General features: G+C 38.5%; 2 protein-coding genes across 11 annotated transcripts in view; one reads left to right on the plus strand and one right to left on the minus strand.

The window, feature by feature from the left end:
• Positions 1 to 5,564, plus strand: part of ADCY7 (adenylate cyclase 7) — a 70,931-nt gene extending 65,367 nt beyond the window's left edge. For all 10 annotated transcript variants that reach the window (XM_068956030.1, XM_068956036.1, XM_068956038.1 and 7 more), the window contains 5 exons: positions 223 to 369; positions 787 to 894; positions 1,705 to 1,819; positions 2,448 to 2,572; positions 2,688 to 5,564. In XM_068956030.1, coding sequence (XP_068812131.1) covers positions 223 to 369; positions 787 to 894; positions 1,705 to 1,819; positions 2,448 to 2,572; positions 2,688 to 2,834 — 642 coding nt within the window. In that variant the 3' untranslated portion in view covers positions 2,835 to 5,564. The remainder of the gene's footprint in view (positions 1 to 222; positions 370 to 786; positions 895 to 1,704; positions 1,820 to 2,447; positions 2,573 to 2,687) is intronic.
• A 1,572-nt stretch (positions 5,565 to 7,136) lies between these two features.
• Positions 7,137 to 23,567, minus strand: BRD7 (bromodomain containing 7). Its single transcript, XM_068956041.1, has 17 exons — positions 23,450 to 23,567; positions 23,065 to 23,279; positions 21,817 to 21,946; positions 21,246 to 21,303; positions 19,098 to 19,242; positions 17,193 to 17,303; positions 16,659 to 16,843; positions 15,857 to 15,980; positions 15,174 to 15,249; positions 14,132 to 14,239; positions 13,436 to 13,568; positions 12,426 to 12,537; positions 11,243 to 11,299; positions 10,174 to 10,285; positions 9,866 to 10,009; positions 8,571 to 8,714; positions 7,137 to 7,335 (listed from the first exon to the last, which is right to left on the minus strand). The coding sequence occupies exons 1-17, from the start codon at positions 23,496 to 23,498 to the stop codon at positions 7,271 to 7,273; spliced, it is 1,968 nt and encodes a 655-aa protein (XP_068812142.1). The 5' UTR covers positions 23,499 to 23,567; the 3' UTR covers positions 7,137 to 7,270.
• Between the last annotated feature and the right edge of the window lie 3,440 nt (positions 23,568 to 27,007).

Below are 27,007 nucleotides of genomic sequence, written 5' to 3' on the forward strand. Positions count from 1 at the left end.
ATAGATAACTTGGCCTTTCTTTAGGCAAATCACCTTTGTTAACGCTTCTGATAAAAAGCACATGTATTACTTAAGTTAACTTCACTATTTTACAGTGGTCTATAGGATAACTTCATGGAAAAACTGTAACTTGATTAGTGGTAGTAGCAAAGAATGATAGTTTTCAATAGCTATGGTGGAGGGTAACTGCTGACAATGTGTCAATATATTATTTTCCTGTAGGACTGGTATCATCAGTCTTACGACTGTGTCTGTGTCATGTTTGCATCAGTACCAGATTTTAAGGTGTTTTATACTGAATGTGATGTCAATAAAGAAGGCCTGGAATGCTTGCGGCTGTTAAATGAAATCATTGCTGATTTTGATGAGGTAATTAAGTTTCTGGCAAAAATGGACTGGATTATGTATTTACTGCAAAATAAAATGTTTTGCTAGATCTGTGAGCACTGAGGGGGGGAAAAAAGCTGTTAGGCTGAACTAATATTCTGAGCTCAGCCCTGCAATCTTGGAAGTAAAACATATTCCCAACCAGTGGGGTTTTTCAGTTACATCATCTAGTGCATTAGTAGTATGGTTTGAAAAAGTTTTGAATTCCAGAACTTGTTTTATTTCTCCTGGGAACTAGTAGAGCAGATACTCAGTACTTTCTTATCTAACCTTGATGTGATTAAGCATCTCTAGGAATACTATCAATGTTCAGTGTAGAGAGTACAAGATTTCTGGTTAAAACACACACTGAAATGTGGTGCTGAAGTGTCCACTTCGACTTTTCTTCCCTTTAAACAGCTGTTGTTAAAACCTAAATTCAGTGGTGTTGAAAAAATCAAAACCATTGGAAGCACTTATATGGCAGCAGCTGGTCTCAGTGTTACACCAGGCCAAGAGAGTAACCAGGTATGTTTTCTCTGAAGTCTACTTGTCAGTATTCTACCTGTGTGCATTTCACAGTAACAGAATGTAAGGTGATAGAGAAAAGACAGCAAGTTACCAAAAGCGACTTTCTGAAACATGGAATAAGATTTTAAGAGAGTATTGTCTCAATAACGAATTCATTATTATCTTCTAGTTCAATTTTTCTCAGCAGATGTTAAACCTGTAACCCCAGCCTACTTTTTACAACCTTAATCTTTGGTTTCATTAGCAACATTTCTAGATGCATAACAGAATAGCTCTAGTAATAAGGTAGTCAAAGAATGCCTGCCAAAGAAAAGGACATCTCAGGATTTGACAACAAGCTGTTTGTGATACCTGAGAACTGGCACAAAAGAATCTTAAAGTGCTACACATTAGATCTGAATTTGAAACATTCTGTAACCCAGAAGAATTAAAACCAATTTCCGTGCTCAGGCTTACTTTCATTGTAGCAGGGACCTTGTGTATGACATAAGGATGTGTGCATGTGTTATATACAAAGTATATAAATCAAATATGAGTCCAAAAGGAGAAGCACAAATTCATGATTATAAAGGTTAACCGTATCACGCTTGCCTTCTAGCCACTTCAATTGAATTTAATGTTTTTTTTTTTTTTTTTAAATCCCATGTGTAGTGTCTGTTGAACACTGCAATTCTGTTGTGGGCCTCATCCTTATAAATATATACTTTATTCAGTAACAGTATTCATTTGGAAAACACTATGCAATAGTAGCCCGATGCAACTTTTGTGGTGTTGTTCAATTGTTAATATGGGTTACGATCTGCTTAGGATGTGGAGAGACAGCATGCTCACATTGGGATTATGGTGGAATATGGAATTGCCTTGATGAGTAAACTGGATGGCATCAACCGACATTCCTTTAACAATTTCCGCTTACGTATTGGTAAGTTCAGTTTGCAAAGAACATGAACTCTCAGTTCCATAGAAATTAAAGAGTTGGATGGTTTAGGTAGGTAAACTGCTGAACACTATGGAGCCCCTCATAACACTGAACACTGCATTTGGATCGTTATACGATGATGAATAGCTGAAGGTACTGTTATGTAATCTAGCTTTTTAAGAATGCCAAACTTTTTCAGGAATGGGCTTAGAGATTAGTGATTAGAAATCACCAGAAAAAGGAAAAGACTGCAGCTGGCTGACTTTGGAGAAAACTACAGTTATGGATGAGGAGGGAGGTATCTTGTTATCCGCTGTTGGCTGACGACAGTATTGTAATTATACAAATGTATATTTCTATATATTAAAAATAGAAAAGGAAGAATTCTGCCCTGTCCTGGACGGTGCCCTAGCTCTTTCTTGGACTTCCTATTTTACAATGAATGAGTCGCTTCATCTCCCGTGCTTCAGTACTGCCATTTATAGAACAATCGTGATACTGACTACTAGGAGAGTGTTGCAGGGTTAACTGTTTTTTTTTTTTCCTGAAGCTCATGATTTATGGCTATTAATGAAGCTAGATAACGTGTAACTTTGCACTTTAGTAATGACACCTAATTTTATTTATACAGGGATAAATCATGGCCCAGTGATTGCTGGTGTGATTGGTGCCCGGAAACCTCAGTATGATATCTGGGGCAACACTGTTAATGTTGCTAGCAGAATGGAGAGTACGGGGGAGCTTGGGAAGATCCAGGTAAACGTAGGAGCCTTGGAATGTCTATGATTTTTTTTTTCTAATTAGTTATGGATTTTTAAAAAAATTTGAGACATAGAATTTCACAAGAGTTTCTAATTCTTTTCACACAAAGGTCACAGAAGAAACAAGTAAAATACTACAGGAATTGGGATATTCTTGTGAATGTAGGGGACTCATTAACGTCAAAGGCAAAGGAGAACTAAGGACTTACTTTGTGTGCACCGAGACAGCCAAATTCCAAGGTATCGGACTGAACTGAGACTACGACAAAGTTAATCAAAGTAGACTTAGAACTGCCTCCCTTCTGTGAAGACTTTGAATTTCCCTCCTTATGTGAAGGAGATTATTCTAAAAACACATCTATGCTATTCATACTACTTCTACATCTCAAAATAGGAGAATGATTTGTTTTGAAAGAAGAGAAGTTCTGGAAAGTTCATGGAAGACATGCAACCACCTTCTGAAAAGGACTACCTTTTCCTGAAATCATTTGAGAATTTACCTGGAATTGTCTTGAAGCATTTTCAGTTAGGTTCCTTTCCTTACCTGCACTGTGGGAGTCCAGCAGCTCCAGTAACAATCTATGTGGATGCACTGTAGAATTAATAACCACATTAAAACATTCTACTACTTCATTCTTTGTCACATCTGCTAGCAGTATTGTATTTGTTGCAGACATGAGAGAGGATACTCTGGGCGCTGCACATCCTATTTTGGATGCTAAACAGACTTCATGGCAGGAGACCGCTCAATAATGGAAAGCGGAATGCAAGTAAATTCACATATACTGTATGACAATTGTGGGGAGCTCCTCTGGAAAAAAAAAAAAAATATCGCACAGTATTGGATCACTTTTTTGTTAGTTTAGCCTCCTTCATAGCGGTACCTTGTATTACACAAATGTGTTCCTGACCAGCAGTTGTTAAGAAATAACTTTCATCTAGTTCAAAGTATTTACATTGTAATACGTGTTCTCCTTTGTACTTCTGTATTCAGCAGCCACATGCAGATTTTGTACAGTTGCATAGGAAAGTGGTCTTTAAAGTTTTGGCTTTAATTGCCAAAAAATATACCTGATCTTGAGGTGCACTGGGCACCTGCAGTTTATCCTAGAGGGGCTCTGATAACAGCTTGTATTACTGACGTCCCAGTAGAAATTCTGCATACTGACTGCGTTCTTGAAGGCATTTATGGAAGAAGATCTGTTTTGAATTGTTCTGAAACTGAGAAACAGATCTAATAAGATAGTATCAGAAACAGTAGCAGATACTGTATAAACAGAACTGCTTCTGAGGTGGCTTTGGGGTGTTTTTTTCCCCTGTTTCTTCTATTTGACTAGTGACTGGCTGTATACCTTTTAAAGGCAATACAGTTTATGAAACAGCTTAGTTTTGAAGATTATGAAAGGATGTGTGGAAAAACATGCATAGTGGAAATGTTTCAGCAGAGCCTCAATACTGAAAGTATGCTTCAGAGCGTTAGCAAGATCACAAATTGACTTACTGTAAAGACAGTTTAGTGTGTTTTTTTTTTTTTTTGTTACAGGCTTTTGCTAATTTCTAAATAAGCAATTTCCTACTTATTGCAATCAGTCTACTTTCTGGTGGTTGAGATAGTAGTATTTTGTTAGGATAACATCTTATGCCCAAATATGTACTAATTAAGGAAGGATTTTCCCCCTTACATACAACACGGAGTATGATTAAACAGCACAGTGATTAATATGAGTTCAACATCTGTTTTGTTAAGCCTTACTTTCCTACAAACAAAGCAGCATTTACTAAAATTTGGGGTTTAGTACTAAACCATACTGGAAAAGTGTATAACAGGCAGTTGTGTGCATCACTGCAGCTTCATAATTACTGTGTAATTTCTTTAGAAGATGAAGTGACTATGTTTCAAGACAGGAACAATCTAAATATTGTCTAACTGTGACAAAGGATTATAGCCTTTGTCAATTTGGTAGGTCAAAACTGTGTTTGTAATAGTCTCCAACAGAAAATATCATAATAGAAAACCTTAGTTTGAGGTTGTCTGGTTCATGCATGGACTCTGCTGAAGAAGAAAGTTCAATACTTGATGTCTTGTCAGTATCAGGTCAGTGTTGTAGTTAAGTAAACTTTCAAACAGCTTCTGCTACTCTTGTGTATTGTGTATTTGTAATAACAGATGCTCATCAAGCATTTGTTCTGAGATATTTATTTATTGTTTTGTAAGGACCATGCACGAGTCAAAGGCTCCTTTCAGCAGTCTTTGACGCTGTATGCTAGATAAAAGTCACTATTGGCCTCATTAATATGTTCTGAAAAGTGCATTATGCATATGGATAGAGCTGGCTCTGAAGTGTTTCTGTTCACAGTACTAGTAGAATGTAGATGTAAGTTATCTGTGAAAGAAAATTAACTGTACATAATAGCATTTTGAAATGCTTTTGTTTACATTTACTGCCTGTCAGGCTAGTAACTTGCTTGGGCATAACTTAACCTCATTTATGGAAGTGGTATAAAGAGCTGTAGCTTTTAAACTGGATGACGTAGTTTTTTGTTGCAATTTTAAAAGGACATTATCCACTTGCGCTGCTCACTAAGTTTTAGTGTACTGTCTAAGGCCTACTCAGAGAAAAGTTAGAAAATCTTTATAAAGTCAGGAAGACTAGGGAAAAGGGGTTATATCTGAGGAGGACTTTTTAATTTCCCATCAGAACTGGAACTGCATAATATGAGAGCTGTATTCAACCACAGAAAAAGTTCAGTGTAAGAGGTAACTATATTGAAATGACTTTTAGCAGTCCTTTCTCCAGACAACTGTGAAAATTAAGACTGAAGAAATAATCTTGTTAGAAAATCCTCTTTATAGCATTCCTGTTTTCCTGAACTAAAAAAAAAAGCACTGTATCTGATTTGAAGAGCTAAAAACATCCTGAATTATCAATCTATTTTAAAGAACAAACTTTTGTTTTACCATTAAATAAACAACTTTATGCAATTTGTTTGTTTTGCAATTATTTTGAAGTGTTTCAGAGATTCCCATGAACGGGGGGGGGATGATATTTCTTATAGCCCCTGTAGAGTTAATGAGATCATTTTACTCGCAAAGTAAACTTGATTATTTATAACTTGATTATTTTAAGAATTCACTTAAGTGGAAAATATGTAAAGTGATATACTTATGTTCAACAGCTAAAAATAGTTTCAGCACTCAGTTTTCTATAATATAGTTGAGTCATCTTCGGCCACCTTCTGTGCTATACCAAAGGTAAGTGATTGGAAATTAAGTGCCATAGACTGAGCCAGTAATGATTTGGCTGGCACTGTTTGGTATCTTATCTTCTCACGTAGTATGAAAATGACTTAAAATATTAATGGAAGAATTATTTCCCTGATGTATTTCAAAGTAATGAGCTGCCTTAGCCAGACTTGCTGGAAAATTTCTAGTGACTATTCAAAAAAAAAAAAAAAACTGGGACAATGGAAACTATTAGGGAAAAGTTCAGGCTGACAATTCAGTCTTTTCAGAACGAATGATAAGAACTGCCAAAGTTTATAAACAGAATTAAAACAAACCCTTTTACACAGCCCTTTTGAGAGGGGAGCGTAAGGAAAATGTTAGCCACAAGACTGGAGGGTGCAACTCGCTACTGTGCTTTTTACCTTTAAGCTACCTCTCCGTAGCTTAAAGGACATATATCTAGTAGAATCTATGTATATAGCAGTGTGTCTTATTAATAGCAGAACATGGGGCTAAAAGTTAAATTGGTGAGAGAGTTATTGACTACAGCATAGGGAAAAGCCTGCTTGTGCAGAGTTCTCTAGCTTCACATGGAATACTGTAATGCTGCTTGAGTTCTTCTGTATGTCTGACTGCTGTACTGTCAGTCTACTTTGTCTGGGTTGACTGTTAATATTGGCATTTTCAAAGTATGCTGTCCTTTCTGATAAGCAAACCTAAAAATCATTATTCAGACAGTGTTTAATAATATCTCCAAACAATCAGAAGGGTTTTCTAGGTGAGTGTCTCAACCCAATTTGATATTGCTACATTAATGTGGAATTTTTACCTACCAGCTGCAAACAGGGGTTTAAGTCTCACCTTCTTGTCACGATGCATTTTCTAAGCTTGCCCTCTTATGTTTTAGGATACTAGGAGCAGATGTCATTGAATGTAGATGTTTCTTCTAGGTGAGAAACAAAGTCTCACAAAGCTGATCACCTGCTAATTTGTTAGTTATATCAGTTTTATTCAAAAAGACTTTTTCTCCTCATCATGATCCTAAAAGCTACGCAGTTATTTTAAAAAGGGAAACTTGTATGTTCAGATATTGATTTCCGTGCCCCCAAGCAGATTTGGATACACAGTATACATTACTTTTGGAAATTTTTGGTTGAGTACCTGTACCTTATTCTATAGCCACATTTTCGCTTATGCTTTGACTTTTCCAGACAATGCAAGGAAAACTTAAATGCTGCAGAATTCCTTTTAAATAATTAGTAATGCAGAAATAATTTAGTACATGTATGTAGCAGAAGTTACTCTAATACAAAAAATTCAATTTTAAATGTCATCAATTCCAAAATTTAATAAACAAAAGTAGTTTCTTTAACACACAATATACACGTGCTCAGTGAGTGCACCTGAAGAATGTTCATCTGGTTCTTAAACAGAATCAAACAAACACCTGTAAACTTAACTGAAGCTTCAGACTGTAACTGGACCACATTCATTGTCAGTGATGGTGACAGTCTTTTTAGGTTCTTGGAAGTCTGAAAGATTACAACAGATGCTAGGTCAATTAGCATATATAATAGTCTTAATAACAAAAGAAGTGCATATACAGTATAATGCTTCTCCTAAAGTCATTTGCTATCTATGCAGATAGTCCTGTGTTAAATGCATTTTATACAACAGTTCAAGAAAGAAATATTCTATCTAGTCTATTTCTGTTAAATAACCTCTCTTGTACACTGCTAGGAAAAAAGAATTGTCAGGTCAAGATTTCTTGAGAAATTTGCTTGAAAAGATGAGTAAATTCCTGAAGTAATCCTGCTCTTTTAATTAAACACCATCTTAACTGACATTTCTTATAAACCGTAGATCATGTAAATTTGTTGTATGAATTAACTTTCTTGAAACACGTTTTTAATCCTCTTTAGAAAGTGAGGCCTAACAATCTCTGGGTACACTTTGACAGCTAAGGTGATCTAATAAGCCACTGCCACAAGGGGGCTGCTTCTGGCACGAAGATCTTCCACTGAACTGACTACTCCCTCTAGGAAGAACAGTTAACTTTTTTTGCTGGATAAATGAGTTGAATTGATTCAGTCACTTTACAGAGCACTACAGCTGGCCCAATTAAACAAGAAGCGTGCCGAGTCAATCGCTTACGGGAGAAATATGTCCTCCTTTTAGCAACAGTGAGGAATATGATCACTCTTGTAACTTCACTCTAAACGGAAAGCTAGAATTTAATGGATTGCCAAGCTTGGAACTTTGGCAATGCTAGAAAACAGCTGAGCTTTGGGACAAGGTCACACAACAGGTAAGCGTGTTTAAATCTGACCGTTTCTTCTACCATGAAGTATTTTACACGTGCAAGTACTGAATGAAGTTTGTACAATATTAATGAATTCATGCTACTTAATAATTTTACCCATAGAAATTTGTTTCGGCTTTGTATCATTACTAGTTTCTTCCTCTTCTATCTTCAACCATTAAAATTGTGCCAAGGGCAAAAATTTCACCCTGAACTGAAATTGAACGGTAAAATAACTACTTTAAGTAGCTGAACCACGGTTCCATACTCCATACATCCAAGAGATTACTTTTGGACTGACACCAAGCACAGCAACTTTTCCATAAAATCAGAATTTTAGAAAAGGAAGAGTAATTGGAAGTTGGAACTGAAGTACTGCAACTTCTACCATGAACCCTTCTAATGATTTGCAGCAGTGGTTCCGTTTTAGCTGAACGGACGCTGCAATACATGTTGTATACTCACCATCTGTTAAATCTACCCAGCTGTCTTCTGTATCAGGTAAAGGAACTGAAATTCCCATTGCTTTCCGGATTCCATATGTACTAACAATATCACCTGGAGTCACTTGTTGTGCGAGTTCTTTCAGATTATTGGTTACTCTCTCAGCTAAAAAGATAAAAGTGAATGTGTTTGTATTTATATGCTAAATACACATACATACACAATTGCTGAAATAAACCCTTCACCTTGTAAATAGGGTTTAACCACAAATGCATCACTGTTAAGTAACGTTGCTGCAACAAGACTTCTTTGTACTGTGTGTGATCATGCAAAATAGACTGGGAAACGATAAGAGATGGCTATAAGGACAGAAGGAATGAAATAACTGCTGACAAGGCTTGCTGCCATCAAGACACACCAAAAGTTAGATAGCTTATTTTATGAACAAACTAACGATGCTTGGGTCACGTTAATACAGCAGCTGGGAGAGATCTGGCAGCACCCATGTAGCAGTTAAGTCAGTAATATCCAGCTTTTGGGATTCAAGCACAGCTTCTTAGTTTTGCATATAAACGGGAGTGACTCTTCCTGTTGCTACAAATGTCATAGTTCCCCTTCAAGGGGGAAGCTATAAGTACTTGAACTTCTTCTTTAAGATAAGATTTGTCCAGATTAGGTTTATACTGACTTGGTAACATTTATGCAGTAGTGGGGATTACATCCCATCACATTGAGGTGATTATTTTAGACCATAAATGCTGTAATTGAGATTGTACAAGTTAATTTTACTCGCAAAACAGAGCATCTTCCTTGCACAGTCCTGTGTCAAGAGAGCTACCATTAAGTAGGCTGCATAACTGAGCTGTAGGACCAGGTGTTTTGCTCAAGTAATAAAAGTATGTTGGATACAAATATTAAGTGGTATAATAAAACAGACTGATAACTAAATCAAACCTGGAATAAAGCTAGCCTCACAATAAGAACGTGGTAACGTTAAGCAACGCATATTCAAAGACAATGGAAAAATCATGAAGTTAAGAGGCGCTCAGCTGCCATATACCCTGTGGCATTGAGAAAGCTCAGTTCTAGGAAAAGGGATTAATAAGGAGGAAGTACTTCCAAATCGGTGTCTAAAAACCTTCATCTGACTTTACGTACAAAAACTGAATGTTAGTCTCCTATGCCTAACAGGGCACAGACTCTACACACTGTGTACTGTAACTGTTAAACCTTTGTCTTGCTTAGGGACTGTCACCTTGGTTCACAGTAATTTAACAATCAAGTCTGCCAAAGTGATAAGAAAAAGTAACGTTTACCTAAGTGCATCTCTCTGTATGATGGACCCAGAAGACAAATCATATTAGGGGGAGGCTTTGTACTTAGTCGTTCATTTTGAGCATCTTGGAGCTCTCGCAGGAGCTTTGTTGTTTCATCAAGTTTCCTCTGGAAGATTTCGGCCTCTGTTTAATTTAAAAAAAAAAAAAAAAAAAAAGTCCTAAGAGTTTGCTTATTTACTTCATGTTATGGTAAGGTTAAATATGCCAAGGGAATGAGATCATTGAATACCTTTCATTTAAAATAACTACAGAATAGAACTTGAAGTGCAAGTATGAAGAAAACTCACCCTCAGAGTCAAACTCTTCTATAGGCATGCCAAAGTTGGTAACTGCTTTTAGTGCTGTAAGTCTGTCATTATTAGCAGAGTCCAACCTGTTAGCCATCTCAATTTCCATAATCTAAAAAACCAAAACAAAGCAGCAAATAATTTAGATACTATTTAGATCAGTCTTGAAAAAATAAAATTGCTTCAGGTAAATTAAAATGACAAATTAATTAAAATTAATTTCTCTACAGAAAGTAAGTTAGCATACAGATGGACAGTTGAAAGACACTCCATGAAACTTACTATTCTACAGTTATTCAGCTACTATTCTACAGTTACTCAGCTTACTATCCTATTCCATATTCAAATAAAAAAGGGCATCTGTCCAAAGTGCTAGGAACACGCATATAAGATATAAATAAGTTAAGACCTACATCCTAATTAAGTAATTCCTTCAGCTCACCCAAACCAGAATTTTTCCACAACTTACGATGCTAAAAGACGAAACCAACCTGGGCACTGTCAGCAGATTAAGGTTTCAGGAGAACAGTCCTTTCACTAGAATGCTACTCCTCTCTTTTCAACTGAGGAACGTTTGTTGGATGGAATGAGTTTAGTAATATACACAGCATGTCTACAGGCACCCAAGCTATTTGAGAAAATGCCCCAAAGATATTGTGTGCGCACCATGTATTGTGTGGTATTTTATACTTACAAATTAATGATAAAAGAAATCAGTATTTTCAAATAAGTAAAACTACCACAAGTACCATGCAGAACATCTAGCACATAACAGAAGCAAAAAAAAAAAAAAGTTGAACAGACACGAACAAGAATACTTGAACGTTTTCTTCTAGTTCTTTTGACATACAGTCTCATTTAGGACAAACTTTTTGGAGGTTCTGGTTCTCAAAATATCTACAAAAGAGTAGGCCGTTGTCATGATTTACACAGTGTATATATACAGCTTGTCAAAATTTAATGTAGCTGCATCGGCTTTAAAATTGTAGGCAGTTTTATAGTTAAGAAGTTAGACGTGTTGCCTAGAGTAGTTAATTGATACAGGAGAAAATAAAAAAAAAATCTTAACCTTCACATCTTTTGTTCCATCACTTCTTTCATGTGGGCCTTCAGCTTCCTCCAGGGGCTGAATTGAGAAAAGGTTTTTTTTTTTAAATAAGGCATTAAAATTAATCTTATTCTTAAGTTCAAAGCAAAACCTTATAATTCCTTATTTTTAAATTGAGGTAAGTGATATAGGGTCACAGCAAGCTTTCTCTGTAAACCAAGTTACAATGTTGCTATTTTTTGGAGGGCATTATTCAGATATTAGAGAAGAGATAATATTATTACTGAAATACACACATTTTTATAGCAAACACTTTTCTATTCTCTTTGTAAGTGTGTGTTTGTATGTTTTTCTGCAGTGATCTCACCATAGACGTTATTTACTGAGGGGCGAGAGAAAAGGAAGAAACATGATGATGAGATGCTGAAATGGGTTTTGTTTCACTAAATAATTTATTTATTTAATAAAGCCAGTGTCACTACTGGGTACTAGAAAAGAGTTAAACTAGTACTGCTAAGCAAAGGCCAAAGACTGACCTTTAATCCAAGAACTACTTCCAGCAGTAATTAGCTAATATATGAACTCTCTGTAAAAAGCTGTACTGTTTCTTTCAATAGTTTACGTTCATGTGAAATTCAAATCTAGAACTGTAGTTAACTGAGCATACTGTAGTTAACTGTAGTTGCTGAGATTCTCCACGAACTCTAGGATTGTGAATTGAGTTTTAGTTCTATCCTTTTCCCCGGGTCCTAAAATTTCATAAAGATTTGAGGAGTAGTTGTGCAGTATTCCTACATAGCACATATTTGAGTTTCAAAGCACACTTACTTACTGAAGGGAAAAACTAATTACTTATTCTGTTGACATAGTGGCTGGTAGGAAGATGCTGAACTTCTCATAGAAACAAAAACTTCCATGATCGCTTCTTTCTAAGCGACAGCATTTTGCTGCTCTGTTTTCTTACTAACTGGAACAAGACCCAGTACTAATGTGGGTGGGAAAGCAGACAGAGGAAGGACATGTAATTCTGTCAAGCTACAGTAATTTGTTAGTTTTCATTTCTCGCTAATTAACAAGTTAAGTCTTCACTGCCAAATTTTACCAATTAAAATGAAGCCCATAAATAGGAACAGTAGCATCTTTCTCCAGCTTTATAGTTGTGTGCTAAAAATAAACATCAGAAAATTCACAAATTCACTCTTACCATTTCTAGTTCTCTGAGAGATCTAGAATGTCCTCCTTTTGTTAGAACATCAAGCAAACTATCAGCCATTACAAAAGGATAATCTTGGGATTTCACCAAAAAATCATGAATACTAGAAGATCAAAAGATAATTAAGGTAACCATTTTCAAATCAAACATTCAATGGGAAAATTTTTTGCTATGTAAAGTCAAACCAATACGTACAGCATAGAAAATGCTGACATATAAAGAATAGCGTAGAAATGGCTTGCTTTTCTTTACCTATACGTGACTTTGTAGCCTCGGAACCCATTCAGAATCCTAAGAAAGACTGAAATACAGCTGGAAGTATACTGCCTCAGGCAGCAGAATCAAACAGAGCAAGCTTTCACAAGCGCTTTAACACTTGCACTGTACTTAAGTAGTCACATTTCAGATGAATTTATACCACAGTGTATTCTATTTCTGAGATTCTTTAAAAACAGGAGGACTTTATTAACGTTGAGATTTTGTTATAATCAACAATAATAAACAAGGAACACGAATCATTTTACCGTGGTGAATAACAGAAAACCAGTGCTCCAAGCACTATACAATTTGAGAATGAAATTGTTAATTGCTGTCTCTGGACTCCTATCTCTTCCTATAACCATAGTGGCTTGGTTAGTACTTGACATTAACAAGTATGCCTCTTATTCAAGGCAGTAATGATGTTCATTAACATTAAAAACACAATTTGTATCAACACTTGTACCAATCAACGCTCTCTGGTTTTGAACGTCAGCCTTTCAATGTAAGTCATAAATATTCTAAGCATTAGATTCTAAATTCTTTATGAATCAGTAGCATCAAAATCCTTCGGTCCTGACTAACTTCACATTGCAGGTACATTCTCTTCTTAAGGACTTTTATCTTTTAAAAAAAAAAAAAAAGGGACTTATGATCCTGGCATCGTTCAACAGCAACTGCTATGATTTGAACGTTAACAGCTTCTGTACGTGAAAGCTGTTACATCCTAGTTGCTTGCTTACCTGAAAGATCCTTGATTAGAGTCTTCCCCGTACGTTGAATAGATTAGGTCTGAATCATCTTTGCTGATGTTGGCAAATGTAGAATCATATGCTGGAGCATAGGAACTATAGGGTCCATAATTCAAATACATCACTGATGAATAATAACAATACTAATTACTACCTCCACTTATGTCAGATGAAAACAAGAATGCATTGTAAAACAGTCCCCAAAAAGGAACTTTTAGGAGCATATTTAAGCTTAAAACAAATTAGTAACATCTATTTCAAATGCATTTTTATTTGCAAATGCATTTATTTTGCATTTTTTATGCAAATACATAATTTATTTATTAACAGTATTTTATGTCTTAATACAATAAAAGAATTCAGTTCAGTGCTGCTGCTAATAAGTCTTCAGGCTGCCCACTATGCTCTTTCTAAGCTACAAAAAACCTTTTTATTTATCTGGTATAGTTCCTATACCTCCTGTTATAGATGAACACTTTATTACATACATCTCCCCTTTTGTAGATGCAAATTAAGCTAAATTTTGTGATGTGCTGTTTAGCTGTGTGATAAATATGTGCAAAAGAAATAATTTTATCATTTAAAAAAAAACCCAAAGTTCTAAGCTATTTGTGTGCTAGCAATGAGATCAACACATTCCGTTTATGTAAGGAACAGGATTTAGAGTAAAAAAAATCCAGCACTTGCCTGGAGTAACCTTGTTTCTTTTATCTTCTTTGAACCCTTGTAATGTATTAACTCCTGACTGAAGTCTTCCTGCTGTCATACCCAGCTTGACAGGGCAGTAACCTGGTTCTACAACAAAATACAAAACCGATTAAGCCACAGTTGAGTGACGTAAGAGATGTCCAAACTCATTAATTATAACCACTCCTAGCCAGAAACTTCAGAATAAAGAGGATGCAACTCTCAAAGTGCATTATCATCTCCAATTGCATAATGAAGATTGCACGTAGTCTTAAATCTGAATTCATGTTTAAGCGATACTGATTAAGTATAGAAGATTTAATGTAAATAGTAAGAGTTTTCACTGTTTTCACTACTGCTTTTTCTCCTTCCTGCCCTCCCCTAACAGAGGCTGTATAATCAAAGAGGAGCTAACTCCTAATCTGAAGGACAAAACTTTCTTTATGCCTGCTGAGGTTTTCTGCTGCACCAACAAGGGGCAGGGATAAACCATATTTTCAGCTTGGTTTCTACCTATTCTAGGTCTAGTCAGTTCAGCTCTGTAATGAGGTGGCAGTTAAATACTCAAGCCCATGCCGCCTTTTAGCTAGTGGCAATACGTTAGACAGCACTGACATCACATGACAAAATGAATTGGGACCTGGACAGCTCCTAGTGGCAAATTCTGAAGGTTTGTGACCCTTCGGGTCAACAAACACCATACTCTATGTGAATGAGACTTAAGGGGAGCCCAAGAATTAAAAGGCACATAGCAGGTTGGCCCCCCTCTCTCATGGCAACAGCTTTTTCCTGCATCTCCTACAAACAGCTGACACAAAAATGAGAAGTAACAACCACACAGGATTCCCTCCAGCTGCTCCCAGCAACACCCACTATTCTCCCATTTTACCTGCTTCCTCAACTGCAGCTTTTTAAACCCTGCTCTTTATCAGAGTACAAAGAAGCGTTTGGTTGTTGAGCAGTGTTTGTTGATCTGCCCCAACAAAAAAGCAGCAGACCAGGTAAGTGAAAGCGGCTTGTGACCTGGACCATGCCAACTTACCGCCTGCATTAAGGTCAACCGGATTAAGAAGGCCCAGAGTTGTTGTACCATCTGGTTTTCTTCTTTCAAATTCACACTGAAATAAGATTAGATTATTTTAACGTACATAATAATTGCAATTCACAGTTCCTAAACTAATAAAAAAAAAAAGTACTTCAGATGTGACTGCTGCTCTAACTTCTTTATTTTCAGATATAAATACCTTTACTATTGACATAGGCACAAGGAATTAAGATAACATTTCTATAGAGACTAAAGGATAACATATGTAACTCATTTTTGGTAGAAAATAAAATGGGCCTAGTTTTATCAAACGGTGTTTCTTGTCTCATATCATTAACAGCCTTTGATCAAATATGCAGGTGTTTCAGAACTAGTGAGTATTTTGCAGGTCAGATTTAAGATATGTTCTTGAGGTTCCCTCTATTCATCTTTTTCTATGAATTTATCTAAGATTTTTGAAAACTTAAGATGATAAACTTGTTTTGCTGATGAAATTCAGCATGCACTCAACTGAAATGCTTTTCTTTTTTTCCACTTAAGATATTACACAAATCATCAGTCATGTGTAAAATGGTGTGAACTGTAGTAAACATGTACCTTGAGTTTCAACTGATATACGATGCTAAGTAAGTCTGGTTCACAAAAGAATGTATTGAGTTTCCAAATACCCAAAGATTCACCTGACTGTTTGCAAGTCGTCTTGTTAACTTTCCTCCAGACTCTCTAACAATACGATCAATCTGCTCTTGTTCCCTTTCCAAGCTATTGTTTCTTAATTTGTCTTCAAGTAGATCTTTGTCCTTCCTGTGAATAAAACCCACGCATCTTAGTTACTGGCATCTGACTGAACAGATACTGAATGGCTTAGGTATCAGAGGAGAACATGGCATAGATTTTTTTCCTTTTACTTCAAACCACGTAAACTGTTTTTGTAGACAAAATAACTGAAAGTTTAAAAAAAAAAAAAAAGTACGATTTTATCTAATACAGCAGGGGAAAATACGTGACAAAGAGACTTGTCCAAAAACAGAGTGTTTACGTTACTAACTAAAGAAATCTTTGTATATACAGCTTGCTTTAGCTATACGGCTGTCCCAGTTTGGCATACTGCCAGATTTTACATCATCACTCCCACAAAACTAACAATGATGTTTTTGGTAAAATAAAAAAGTAGCTACTCTGAATTTTAGTAGCAGTATTTTCAAATCTGCACTAAAGTTGAAAACAGTTGAAGGAATGGAGTTGATAATAGTACAGGGTTATACCCATGAAAAATGTTTGTACCCTATAAAATGATTCTAAATATATTTATTTTTGCTAGACAAGGATGCTGTATTTAAATATTGCTCCCTTGAGATGAGCCCCTACTGCATATACAGTACCAGAAAGACATAAACCCACCTGCACTGTCCCTAAAAGTTATTTTGTTTCAGTAGAATAAGAAGGGTGTAACCTTTAATCATTATTGAGACAATACTTCACTTTTTGTGCTCTTTGTTAGGTGTTTTGAATACTTTGGTGTCACTGTCCACAGGTTCTCCTTTGTCCTTCCCAAGCCCGTTTTCATCTTCCCCATTGGGCTGCTGTTCCATCTTGTCTTTCTGCTTTCTGGTCTTCTGCAGGTCAGCCATGAATTCTATACTTTGTTTCAGGCTCTGAATTCTTTCCTAAAAAACATACTGGAATGCTTTTATTTCTTACTTCAATTAATTTTTTCCTAGCTTACCCATAAAGGATGATTTTATTTCAGTGCTTTTTTTTGCCTAGTACCAGCAAATACAAAGGCAATTTAGAAAATGGAATATTCGGTGCAAATAGTTATAAGCAATCTGATAGCTGTGCTAAAAGCACGATCCTCAAAACAATGCATCTTTTAAATCTAATATGTAAACATCTGAGAAACGTTAAGCCAGTTTTAACCCTTTTCATGAGATCAATATCAGAAAAGTAGAATGAAAAGGCATCAAAAGGCAAGAAGCATACTTTTTAACACTTTGTTTTAAAATTTTCTATTACCTGGCTAAGTATCTTCATCCCTGAGTGCAGTAGTTTCTTTGCAGCTTTGTAGTAAATGGTATCTGGTTTGTTGTAAATCATTGCATTAGTACACATCAATTTGAAGTTATCCTGTATAGACAATGGTTTCAGAACGAAAGTGAAAACTTTATAATATACTATATTAAAGTCCTAGCTGCAATATAAGCAGTATCTTGAACAAGAGTGAAAAATAACCTTAATTCATTAGGTAGAAAAGTTCTTTGAAGAAATATATTTAAACAGAATTGCAAGTGAAGTCTTCAGAAATAAGCATGTAGGTTAGACTCTTAAGTCTCAAAACCAGCATCCCAACAAACATCCTGAAAACGTTCCTTAGTGTTCGGTGCTGTACCTAGTTCTAAAAGTGTTGATGCATGTTCTTTTAGCTAGAATTACCTCCTTCTCCCACAAATCAGCAGTTATTAAAGGAAAACAAAGTGAAGCAACCCATTCTTTCCCCATTGCTCTTTCCAGTCACTTTAACTGGAGTCCAGCATTTAAATATTGACTAAATTTTGCCAAAATAAAAACCTGATGAAGCCATGGGGTTTAACAATGAGCCAGTTAGTTATCCTTGCCTATATCCTTTTTTGTACCTCGAGTAAGTACAAGTTAGCATTAGGCACCTTTATTCACTTCACTAAGCTGCAGTTTTATGATAATCAGTACTTGAAAGTATGAAGGAAAAAAAAAATTAATAAAGCTAAATTTAAATATGGAAGAGTTGCAATTCAAAGTCATTACAGGGAATTTGCCAGAGTTTCAGTTACAATTAAGAAAAGAAACGTCTGCCTATTTGAAGTTCATTTCTTGAATAACGAACGTAATCTGGAAACTTACTGCAGACCCTCTACAGGTCTGCTTTATCACAGTCTCAGGTATTTGCAAAGAGACAAAGTTAAAATGAAAAACATCTTTTAGCACAAACATCTTCCAGTACAAATAAGTGCTGATGTTTGCGAAAGACTTAGAAGCCAGAAAGCAGGGAGAAAGACATTCTCTAGATCCGTCTGCCAGACTAACCAGAAACAGCTGGAACAACAGGGAATAATTTCTTAGTGTCAGAGCTCTAAATAAGAGCATGCAGTAAAATACAACCACAACTGGTAACTATTGTCTAAGTTCAACAGCTAACTACACACACAGTACGTTTCTCAGGTCCTCATTTAGCCAGGCACAAAATTAGAGAACGTTTCTGTTGAAGAAAAAAAACACCCCAACCAAACAACCCCCACCCTGCCACACCTTTTAAGAGCTTTAGGAGCCTTCAGAATGGGACTTTTAATCCACATATGCAGAGCCTGCTGCTGAGAAACCTGAGTAGCCAGCACAGAAGCAAGAGAAGGAAACATTCCCTCTTGGAACTCGGATTAGCTTGCATATATCACAACTTTTAAAGGTATGGCTTATATTTTGATGTGTAATCTAGAGGGGCTGTAAACATTAATCCAATTCTGTGCAGCAGTAAAGTCTGCTGTGTTATGACCTCAAAAGAAAAAAAAAAAATTGCCGCTGGACCGCTAAGACAAAAATTCACGTATCGTGATTCGCCACCGTCACATAGAAGCACTTCGTCTCAGCACTTCACTTCAAGTACACATCATGATAAATTATTAAAAAAGAAAAGTTTTTACTGTCCACATCTTTTTGACATGCACATTTAGAAACTGGAAGCGTGTTTTCTTTTTCACATCCAGAACTTACTTGTTCACAAAAAAGTCAAGGAAAAAAAATATTCCTTCAGGCAGAAGCGCTGATTTTTTTGGCAACTTCATGTTCTCATAAAACACCAGCATTCAACCAAATTAAATAAAAGTTTGAATAAATCCTTACACTGAAACTGATAATACCTCTTTGTAGTCAAAACAGAATTTAAAGAGTTACCTTTAATTCTTCTATGGACTGGTACCCATTGTTCTTGATCTTCTCTTTCATAGTACTAAAATCCATTGGGTTTTTAATGATCATGGAATAGCCAGGGGCGATAAAGTCAGTCACAGGAAATGAAAAGAAAGAACTTGGATCCTTTCTGTTAAGATAGGAAGAGACTTTTTTTAATGTTTCAATTTTTAACAAAGAGCATCCTGAGCTTGGAATTAAAGAGAAAGGAAAGGACTAAGTTGAAAAGGAATCGAAAACATAGAGCGAGCTTGTGTCAGCACAATCTTTCACTTCTGAAGGTTGAAAAGATCTCATATGCAAACCCATATACCAGAAAAGTGCTACAGTCATATTTTAGAGTATTTTTGATAACTATCCATATTCCCAAGAAGATAAAAAAAAAAATCATTCTTTTTAGGTTTTGGTTTTTTTGAATAGCTGTTTTATATTCTACTTACATCAATGGAAAATAAAGGAAATAAGAGTTACTAGAAGGAATATTTGTTATTCTCTTATTAGCTTGCTTACTCTGAAAAGGAAAGCTTTTTCATAAAGTTGTGACAGAATGTTTGTGTACAGTTACAATTATGTTTAAGTTAATTTTCAGGTTATGTAATTTCAATAGTTTTTACATTAAAATTTCCTAACACCTTCAGTGACTGTCATTCAACCTTTTCCCAAAGTGGTATTATGTATACAGACTGATACGTCAATTTACCTGAATTCAGTTATGTTCCTCTGACATAGACCGATGTTCCCGGGTGCTTCTACTAGTATTAAAATAAATTAGGCTTGCCTGCTATTTTCTCCTCAGGATTAGGGCTTAACTGGTAAACTGACAAGAATTTCCCCTTCAGCACTACTGTTTTTTCTTTTCACTGAATTCTGTGGCTTGAGATTGGCCTCTTAGGTTTATATGTGAGTTTTATTCTACAAATTCACTGGTATTACTGGATACATTAGTGAAACCCTTGACATTTCAGGCCTTTTTCTTGCAGCTTAGTTGACTTTTGGATTTTTACATAAAGTTACTACAGAACAATGGAAAACATTTTGCTGTATACTGCAGAAGCATGCAGCACCAACATTCTGCAATGCCTGCACAGCAGCTTCCAGCTGAGAGACAGGATTCAAAAATAAAAGTGGCTTCTTCTACATATATGCAAAGGTACCCAAAATAAATACATATATGCATGTTTTTTTGCCTGGTTAGTTTCATGACCCTGACACCAAGTACTTGAGTGTAGGGTTGTTAACAAAGATACCCCCCAACAAAATTTTACGAGCTTATTTTGGTGGCACAGATCAATAGAAAGATCTCTTACTCTTGTACAAGACATAATTCTTAAAATCAAGAAAGAGTATCTTAAACCACAGACCACCTAGAGAAAAATAAATTCCTATTCTGAAAACTGGACTGCTTGATGAAAAAACATTTGGCTACCAAGATGGTAAGAGAACACAGTTTAACTTTAAGATGTGTATTTCCTTTTCATAGTAAATAAAGCTACAAATAGGTGAACTCAAGTTGAAATAAGTGAAGGTATAATTTTGGCAAATTCATTCCAAATTCTTGCATATCTCTGAAAATAAAAAGTTCCTTACAAAGAAAGCTTCACACTTTTGGTAAATTAAGTATACGTCCTATTTTCAATAGTTTTTAAAAAGACTTCAAATCTGAAACCGGAGGTGTTTACAAGAAGGCTAAGCCAAGGAGAAGTTATAGGTATGTATTCATAAAGTAGTGCTTAAATTTTTTAAATAATCCTGTCAGCAATCATATTTATCAGTGATATTTTCACTCTTTGAGCAATCGCGTACCTCAAGTGCCTCAATTAGAACACACAAAAACAGTGACAAAACCCAAAAACTCAAAAATAAGTTCATTGTCAATACATCTTCTTTACAGAATGTTCTACATGTTATGAAAAAAACAGATCAGTGTACTGACATTCGAACGCTTGGCAGTTTTCATTGTTGCTGCTTGTAGGCAAAATATTTATCGGGCACTTCAGAACGCACCAAGCTTGCCTGCAGGCCTTATAGCTTTAGAAAAGCTTTTTATAAACCTTTTTCCTTAACAATGTATGTTAGTGATTTTCATCTCATAGCTCTGAAAACCTACTAAAAAATAAACATACAAATATTTACCTCTGCAGCTGTCTCATGAGTTGATTCAAAGCTTCTTGAAGCGGTGTTTGCTCCACTTCTAGACCAAAAAGAAGGGTGCTATGAGAAAGGGTTGGAAACAGAACTGACATCAAGGGGTACTAAACATCCAAGATATTAGCAATCCATTATACAAAAGTGATGCATATTGAATGTTGATCATCAATAAAAAAAAAGCAGCATAAAAAACAGCAGCAACAGCATGAAAAAACCAGGATATACAGGCGATCTACTTTTCTACTCACACTTATATCCACAGTTAGTGGATATCTTTCTGCAAAAGAAATATACACCAATAAAAAATACAGTAGCATAAAAACCTGGCTACATAGGGAATCTACTTCTCTACTCACATGTACAAGTTAGCAGATATTCTGCAAAAGAAGTATATAGTAACATATTTCAAGTATTACTTGTATGAGACAGGGGAGAACATTGGGATGGCCAAAAATAGCAAGTCACTTGCTATAAAAAAAACAAAGAACAAGAAAATGTGAGTCAATTACATAAAATTGGAATTAGCTAAAGCTAAATAATTTTCAATTCTTTCTACCTTCCTGTTTCGATAAAGTACTTGTCAATGGTTTCTCTGGTGGCAACTCCAGTCTCACGGGAGTCTGACATTTCAGTTCTTGTTCTCCTTCGCTGTCAGGGTGTTCTCGATCTCGTTTCTTTTTATCCTCCTACAAATAGAAAGATTGTTACAGATATTCACAGAACTTGCAAAATCAGCATTAATACTGTACATAATGCTCTCTTTGGATCTTTCAGAACAGCCTCATATTAAAAAAACAATTCAGAAGTCTTAAACAACCTGCATTCGTTACGTGCTGTCTCCATCTGCTGGACAATAAAGTACTTCAACTATATTAAGGAGTGTAGCATTTATGGATCTTTTCTTGTTTTTACATGTCACAGACAGCCTCTAATGACATAACAGGAACAACTGTGCACTGTCTTCTGTATAGAGCATTTTTCCCAATGAAGACCCTAAAATGATTTGAAGGTATCAGAAGGGCTAGTAGGAAAGAGTCAGGAAATTTAAAATTGAGGTCCCCTCTGTTTCAAAATTTCACTGTCCTTGGATCTGCCCTCAGTAATAACCTCTGCAGTTTCCTCTGGGAAACAGAGATGCTTGGACTTGTTTATTAGCCTAATATATTTGACTAGCTTTCGATGAACTGAATTCAATATCTACACTATGTGAAGCCTGCTGAGGTCATCACCTGTACTTGTAACAAGAATCTGCTCAGAAACTGCAGAGCTGTAAGTGTGGAGCCATCAATTTCTGCCTAGGGAGCATAACTGAGACAAACAAGTGCTTCATCTCTTTCAAAGTGATTAGTTCAGGCAGCTGTAACTACCTAGCTCATATTTTCCATATTCCCCACAATCATGAGTGTGTTTTTAATATATTTTAAATGACATTTCATGTGAAAGAGTGCGAGTCTTACAATTATTTCTTAGGTAGGGAACCCTGACAGGGGAGCACACTATTATTTCCTTCCAATTTAAAGTTCGTAGAGTCTTCATTCTGTTTCACAGAAATGGATTTACTCAGATGCACAGGATTTTTTTCCATATTAATTGTCTTTGTCCTGTTACTGGACAGTATTTGTAAACAGATGAGAAACTTCAGATGACTTCACTCGTCTAATGAAACTAGGAGGGAATATTTTGGCAAAAACAGTACACTGGGAGTAAATGTAGTCACATTTACGGACACGAGTTACATTCATACCTGTTCACCATTCGGTATCAGGACAAGACAAAGCCGAAGTGCAAGAATACTAACACCTACCTTCACTCTTCTCTTCCTTTTCTCCTTTTCTTCGCCAGGAACCTGCTTCTCCCCTTTCTTCCTCTTTTTCCTTTTCCTGTCCTTGTGCTTGTCGTGCTCGGGCTTGTCCTCGTAGCGGCCGGGCTCGAGCCCGAGCCCCGCGCCCGCCGTGGACAGCTCCGCCACCTCGCTGCCTCCCACCTTCAGCACCAGCTTCAGCGGCTTCTCCACGTACTCTGCCAACGGCCGGCGGCGGCACGTGAGCCGGGCGGCCGCCGCCAACGGCCGCCGTCACCCGTCACCCGCCACCCGCCGCCCGCCACCCGCCGCCCCCGCTGCCGCGCAGGCCCTGACCGCCCCCCGCTCCGCCGCCCCCCGCGGAGGCGGCCCCGGCAGCGCCACGCACCCTCGTAGGGGTGCTTGTCCGACTTGTGCTTCTTGTGCTTCTTCCCCATGATGGCGCCGGCCCTTGTCGCGCTGACCGCCCCCCCCCCCCCGCCGAGGAGCGGCGCGCGCAGGAGCGGCGCGCGGCGGGCAGGGCGCGAGCAAGGCGGGCAGGGCGCCCCCGGCGGCCGGCGGAGCGGCGCGCGGCGGGCAGGGCGCGAGCACGGCGGGCAGGGCGCCCCCGGCGGCCGGCGGAGCGGCGCGCAGCTGCGCAGGCGCGGTCCTGCAGGAGGCGGCTGCGGCGGCGGCGGCGGCCCTCGGCCCGGGGAGCCGCCGTGCGTGCCGGTGAGCGGGGTCAGCGGGTGGCGGTCTGCCGTGAGCAGCCCGCCCTCGGCACCCCCCCAGCCCGGGGCAGGCGCTGCCTCTCCAGAGCCCTGTCAGCCTCCCGCGCTGGGGCCCCCGCCTCCCTCAGGGCCGGCCGGAGCCCCTCTCTCCCCTCACGACCGGCCGGAGCTCCCCCTTCCCCCCTCAGAGCCCCCTGTCTCCCCTCAGGGCCGGCCGCAGCCGCTCTCTCCCCTCACGACCGGCCGGAGCCCCCCCCCCGTTCCCCTCAGAGCCCCCCCTCTCCCTTCACGGCCGGCCGGAGCCCCCTCCCCCGTCCCCCTCAGGGCCGGCCGGAGCCCTCCCCGTCCCCTCCAGGGCCGGCCGGAGCCCCTCTCGCCCATCACGACCGGCTGGAGCCCCCCCCCCGCCCCCCCCCAGGGCCCGCCGGAGCCCTCCCCCCCGCCTCCCTCACGACCGGCCGGAGCCCCTCCCGTCCCCCCCAGGGCCCGCCGGAGCCCCTGTCGCCCCTCACGACCGGCCGGAGGGCCCCCCCCGTCCCCCCCCAGGGCCCGCCGGAGCCCCTGTCGCCCCTCAGGGCCGACCCCCGCCCCCTCAGGGCCCGCCACCGCCCCTCACAGAGCCTGCCCGGAGCCCCCCGCCCCGCCGCCCCTTGCTGCCGCCCGAGGCGGGCTGCGCCTGCCCTGCTGCCCTCGTGTCCCGCGCCCCGGCTCTCGGGGCCGTGCAGAGCTTAGGTGACCTGGGCAGCGTTCAGCCTGACGTCTCCAAATCCAGCGCTGGCCTGTGCTGCAGCATCTCCCCGGCCTTAGCGCCAGGAGGCAAGTGTGAGAGTAGCCAAAGGGTGCTGGGGAAACCTGTTTTCCTGCCGTCGTAGTTTGCGTGGCACCGGCTCCAGCTTGTGACAGACCCAGCATCAGGGATAAAGGCCTGCAGCAGCCTGATAGTCCTGAAGTCTGAGAACCCGTCCCCAAACTGCTACCAGTGAGAGAGCAGAGGTTGTGGCTTCGAGGAAGGGTGGAGAGTTTGCAGGGGTACGCTGAGGTCTGTGCTGCTGACAGGGACAACTCTCCCCTGTGTCCTGACAAAAAGCCACCATGCTTCTGCCTGTCCCACTCGGGGAGCAGGCTGCACCGTACAGACCAAGCACTCAGAGTTGCTCAGCGTCTTTGAAACAAATTCTTTATAACCAGGTCGTAAATATAAGGGAAATATATGTGTACAGGTTAAAAATAACAGCTTCAATTTGTCTGCGGTGATGCTGCCTTTTAAATAGAAAATAAGGCCTCCTGAAAATGATAGAAGTTGGCATATTTGTCTGGTAGTGCTTCCCCAAACAGGCAAATGATTTTCAAAATTAAATGCAATACTGATTATATCATCTTTCAAAGTTAATAGTATATTTGCTGAAATCAGCACTGTTTCAACAATATTGTTTATTGCTTTCTGCTAACACCTATTCTGTAATGCTACTTGAGGTTTTGCTTATGTGAAATTTGGAGTGCAAGAACAAACTATTTCAAAAGAGAAACTTTAATTTTAACCTTGCACAATAAGTAAGTATTCCTCAAGTCTGTTGAATCATTTGTGCTATTTTATAGCCAAAGAAAATAATGATTAGTTGTTAATTAGTGATTTGTGGTATGTGTGGCTGAACCTCTACACAAGGTTCATTTTTGAAGCTTGAGAAGTTGCAGAGAATCTGGTGTCCATTGTCCATTCAGTTGCTGGGAATTTAATCAGATGTGACATTTTTGTTTTGCATTTTACTGGTTAGATTTACTGTCATTTGGTAACCTACTCAGAGAATTGTGTGGGTGGTGCTCTGGAATAAACCACAAATTCCCTGCTTGATCTTACTCCAACAGTTTGAAATTTAGCTGTAATAGACACAGTTGTTTTTCTAATTCACATCTGGATCCTTTAATACTCTTATTACATATGCAGTGAATGTTCTTAGGCATACGTTAGTGAGATGTAGAGTGCTTTTGCTTGGGATGGGGTCACATGTAGAAAATACAAGGCTAGTAAATATTTAGAGGACATGTTTTATAGAGTGAAAAAACATTACTATATCTTCCATTCCCACAAGAGGACTGGCAGACTTTCCAAGTTTTTTTTATTTTTTTAATGTTATATAGCAAGAACATTTGTTCAATTGTTATTCTGAAATTTACTGACTAATCTTGTCCTGAATCTAATGAAATTTGAGAGAACTGTATCACAACCAAGTAAGTATGCTATCCTGCCAACACTGTGAGCTGCCCTTTTACCTGTTAGCACAGGCACTCATAACCAGAGTATGCACAGTTTTTGCCATCCTCATCTCCCTCCAGCTCTCCTTCTTTCCAGTTAAAAGGTTATTATTTCTTCCCTCCCCTACACCCAGAATACTGATACAGCCTTTCAAAGCACAGTTCAGCTTGGGAAAGTTGCTGTTGTACCTTGTCATTTCCTTGAGAACTGAACATTCATTCCTTCAGGCTCAGCTAGCTCTGCTGTTATGTGTAGCACCAGAGGAAAGCTAAAGTAGTCTTCTCCCTGCCTCCTCTTGCAATATACTGTCTCTTTTCAGCCCTAGAACTCAGTTGTGTAAATAGGAAAGATGGAGGTCCTGAACGGATGATCCTACAAATCAGCACAGAGGCTGGATACAACCTCGAACAGCTGTCATTTACATGTTTGAAAAATAATTTGTTATATCTCCAAAAAAGAAGAAACTACTGTTTTTCACATTTTCAAATACGATATTTTTGCTATTTTTCAACAACAATACATGTTCTTTTCAACTTATACTTTTCCCCCCAGCAAAAGTGAAAGCCACCTAGCTGGCTGTTTTCAGAGCTCACTCAAGATCTCTAATGCTTTGCTAATACAGTGTATTAGCACTGTACTAGAAGAGCTGTCAGTGCTTCAAACTTTCTCTTAGCTTCAAACTTTAGAGGACTGAATGTTTCTTACAGACTTATTTTAGGCCTCACACTGTTTAATGTTTTGCCAAGTTCCCATCTGCTGGGCGCATGTACCGTAATTTTAAATTTTCAATTAAAAAAAGGTATTTAGATATTATTATTAGTATAGACAAAGATGTGGAACTATGGCTTCAGCAAACCCTAGAAACTATATAGTCTAAATTTCACACTATTTAAGGCAATCTGATGATTTCTTTGGAAGTCTGACTTTCAAATTTTTGGATACTTCTGTTGACAACATTAGTCATTTTCTAGGCTTTGTGATTTGG

The sequence above is a fragment of the Struthio camelus genome, chromosome 10 (assembly GCF_040807025.1).
Source record: "Struthio camelus isolate bStrCam1 chromosome 10, bStrCam1.hap1, whole genome shotgun sequence".
Classification (NCBI taxonomy): Eukaryota; Metazoa; Chordata; class Aves; order Struthioniformes; family Struthionidae; genus Struthio; species Struthio camelus.

Coding starts and splice junctions, on each gene's coding strand:
- BRD7 (XM_068956041.1), bottom strand. CDS start 23,498: ATGGGGAAGAAGCACAAGAAGCACAAGTCGGACAAGCACCCCTACGAG. Junction 23,280..23,449: donor GGACAAGCACCCCTACGAGG/GTGCGTGGCGCT, acceptor GGCCGTTGGCAG/AGTACGTGGAGAAGCCGCTG. Junction 13,569..14,131: donor AAGAAACAAGGTTACTCCAG/GCAAGTGCTGGA, acceptor ATTATTCATCAG/TGATGTATTTGAATTATGGA.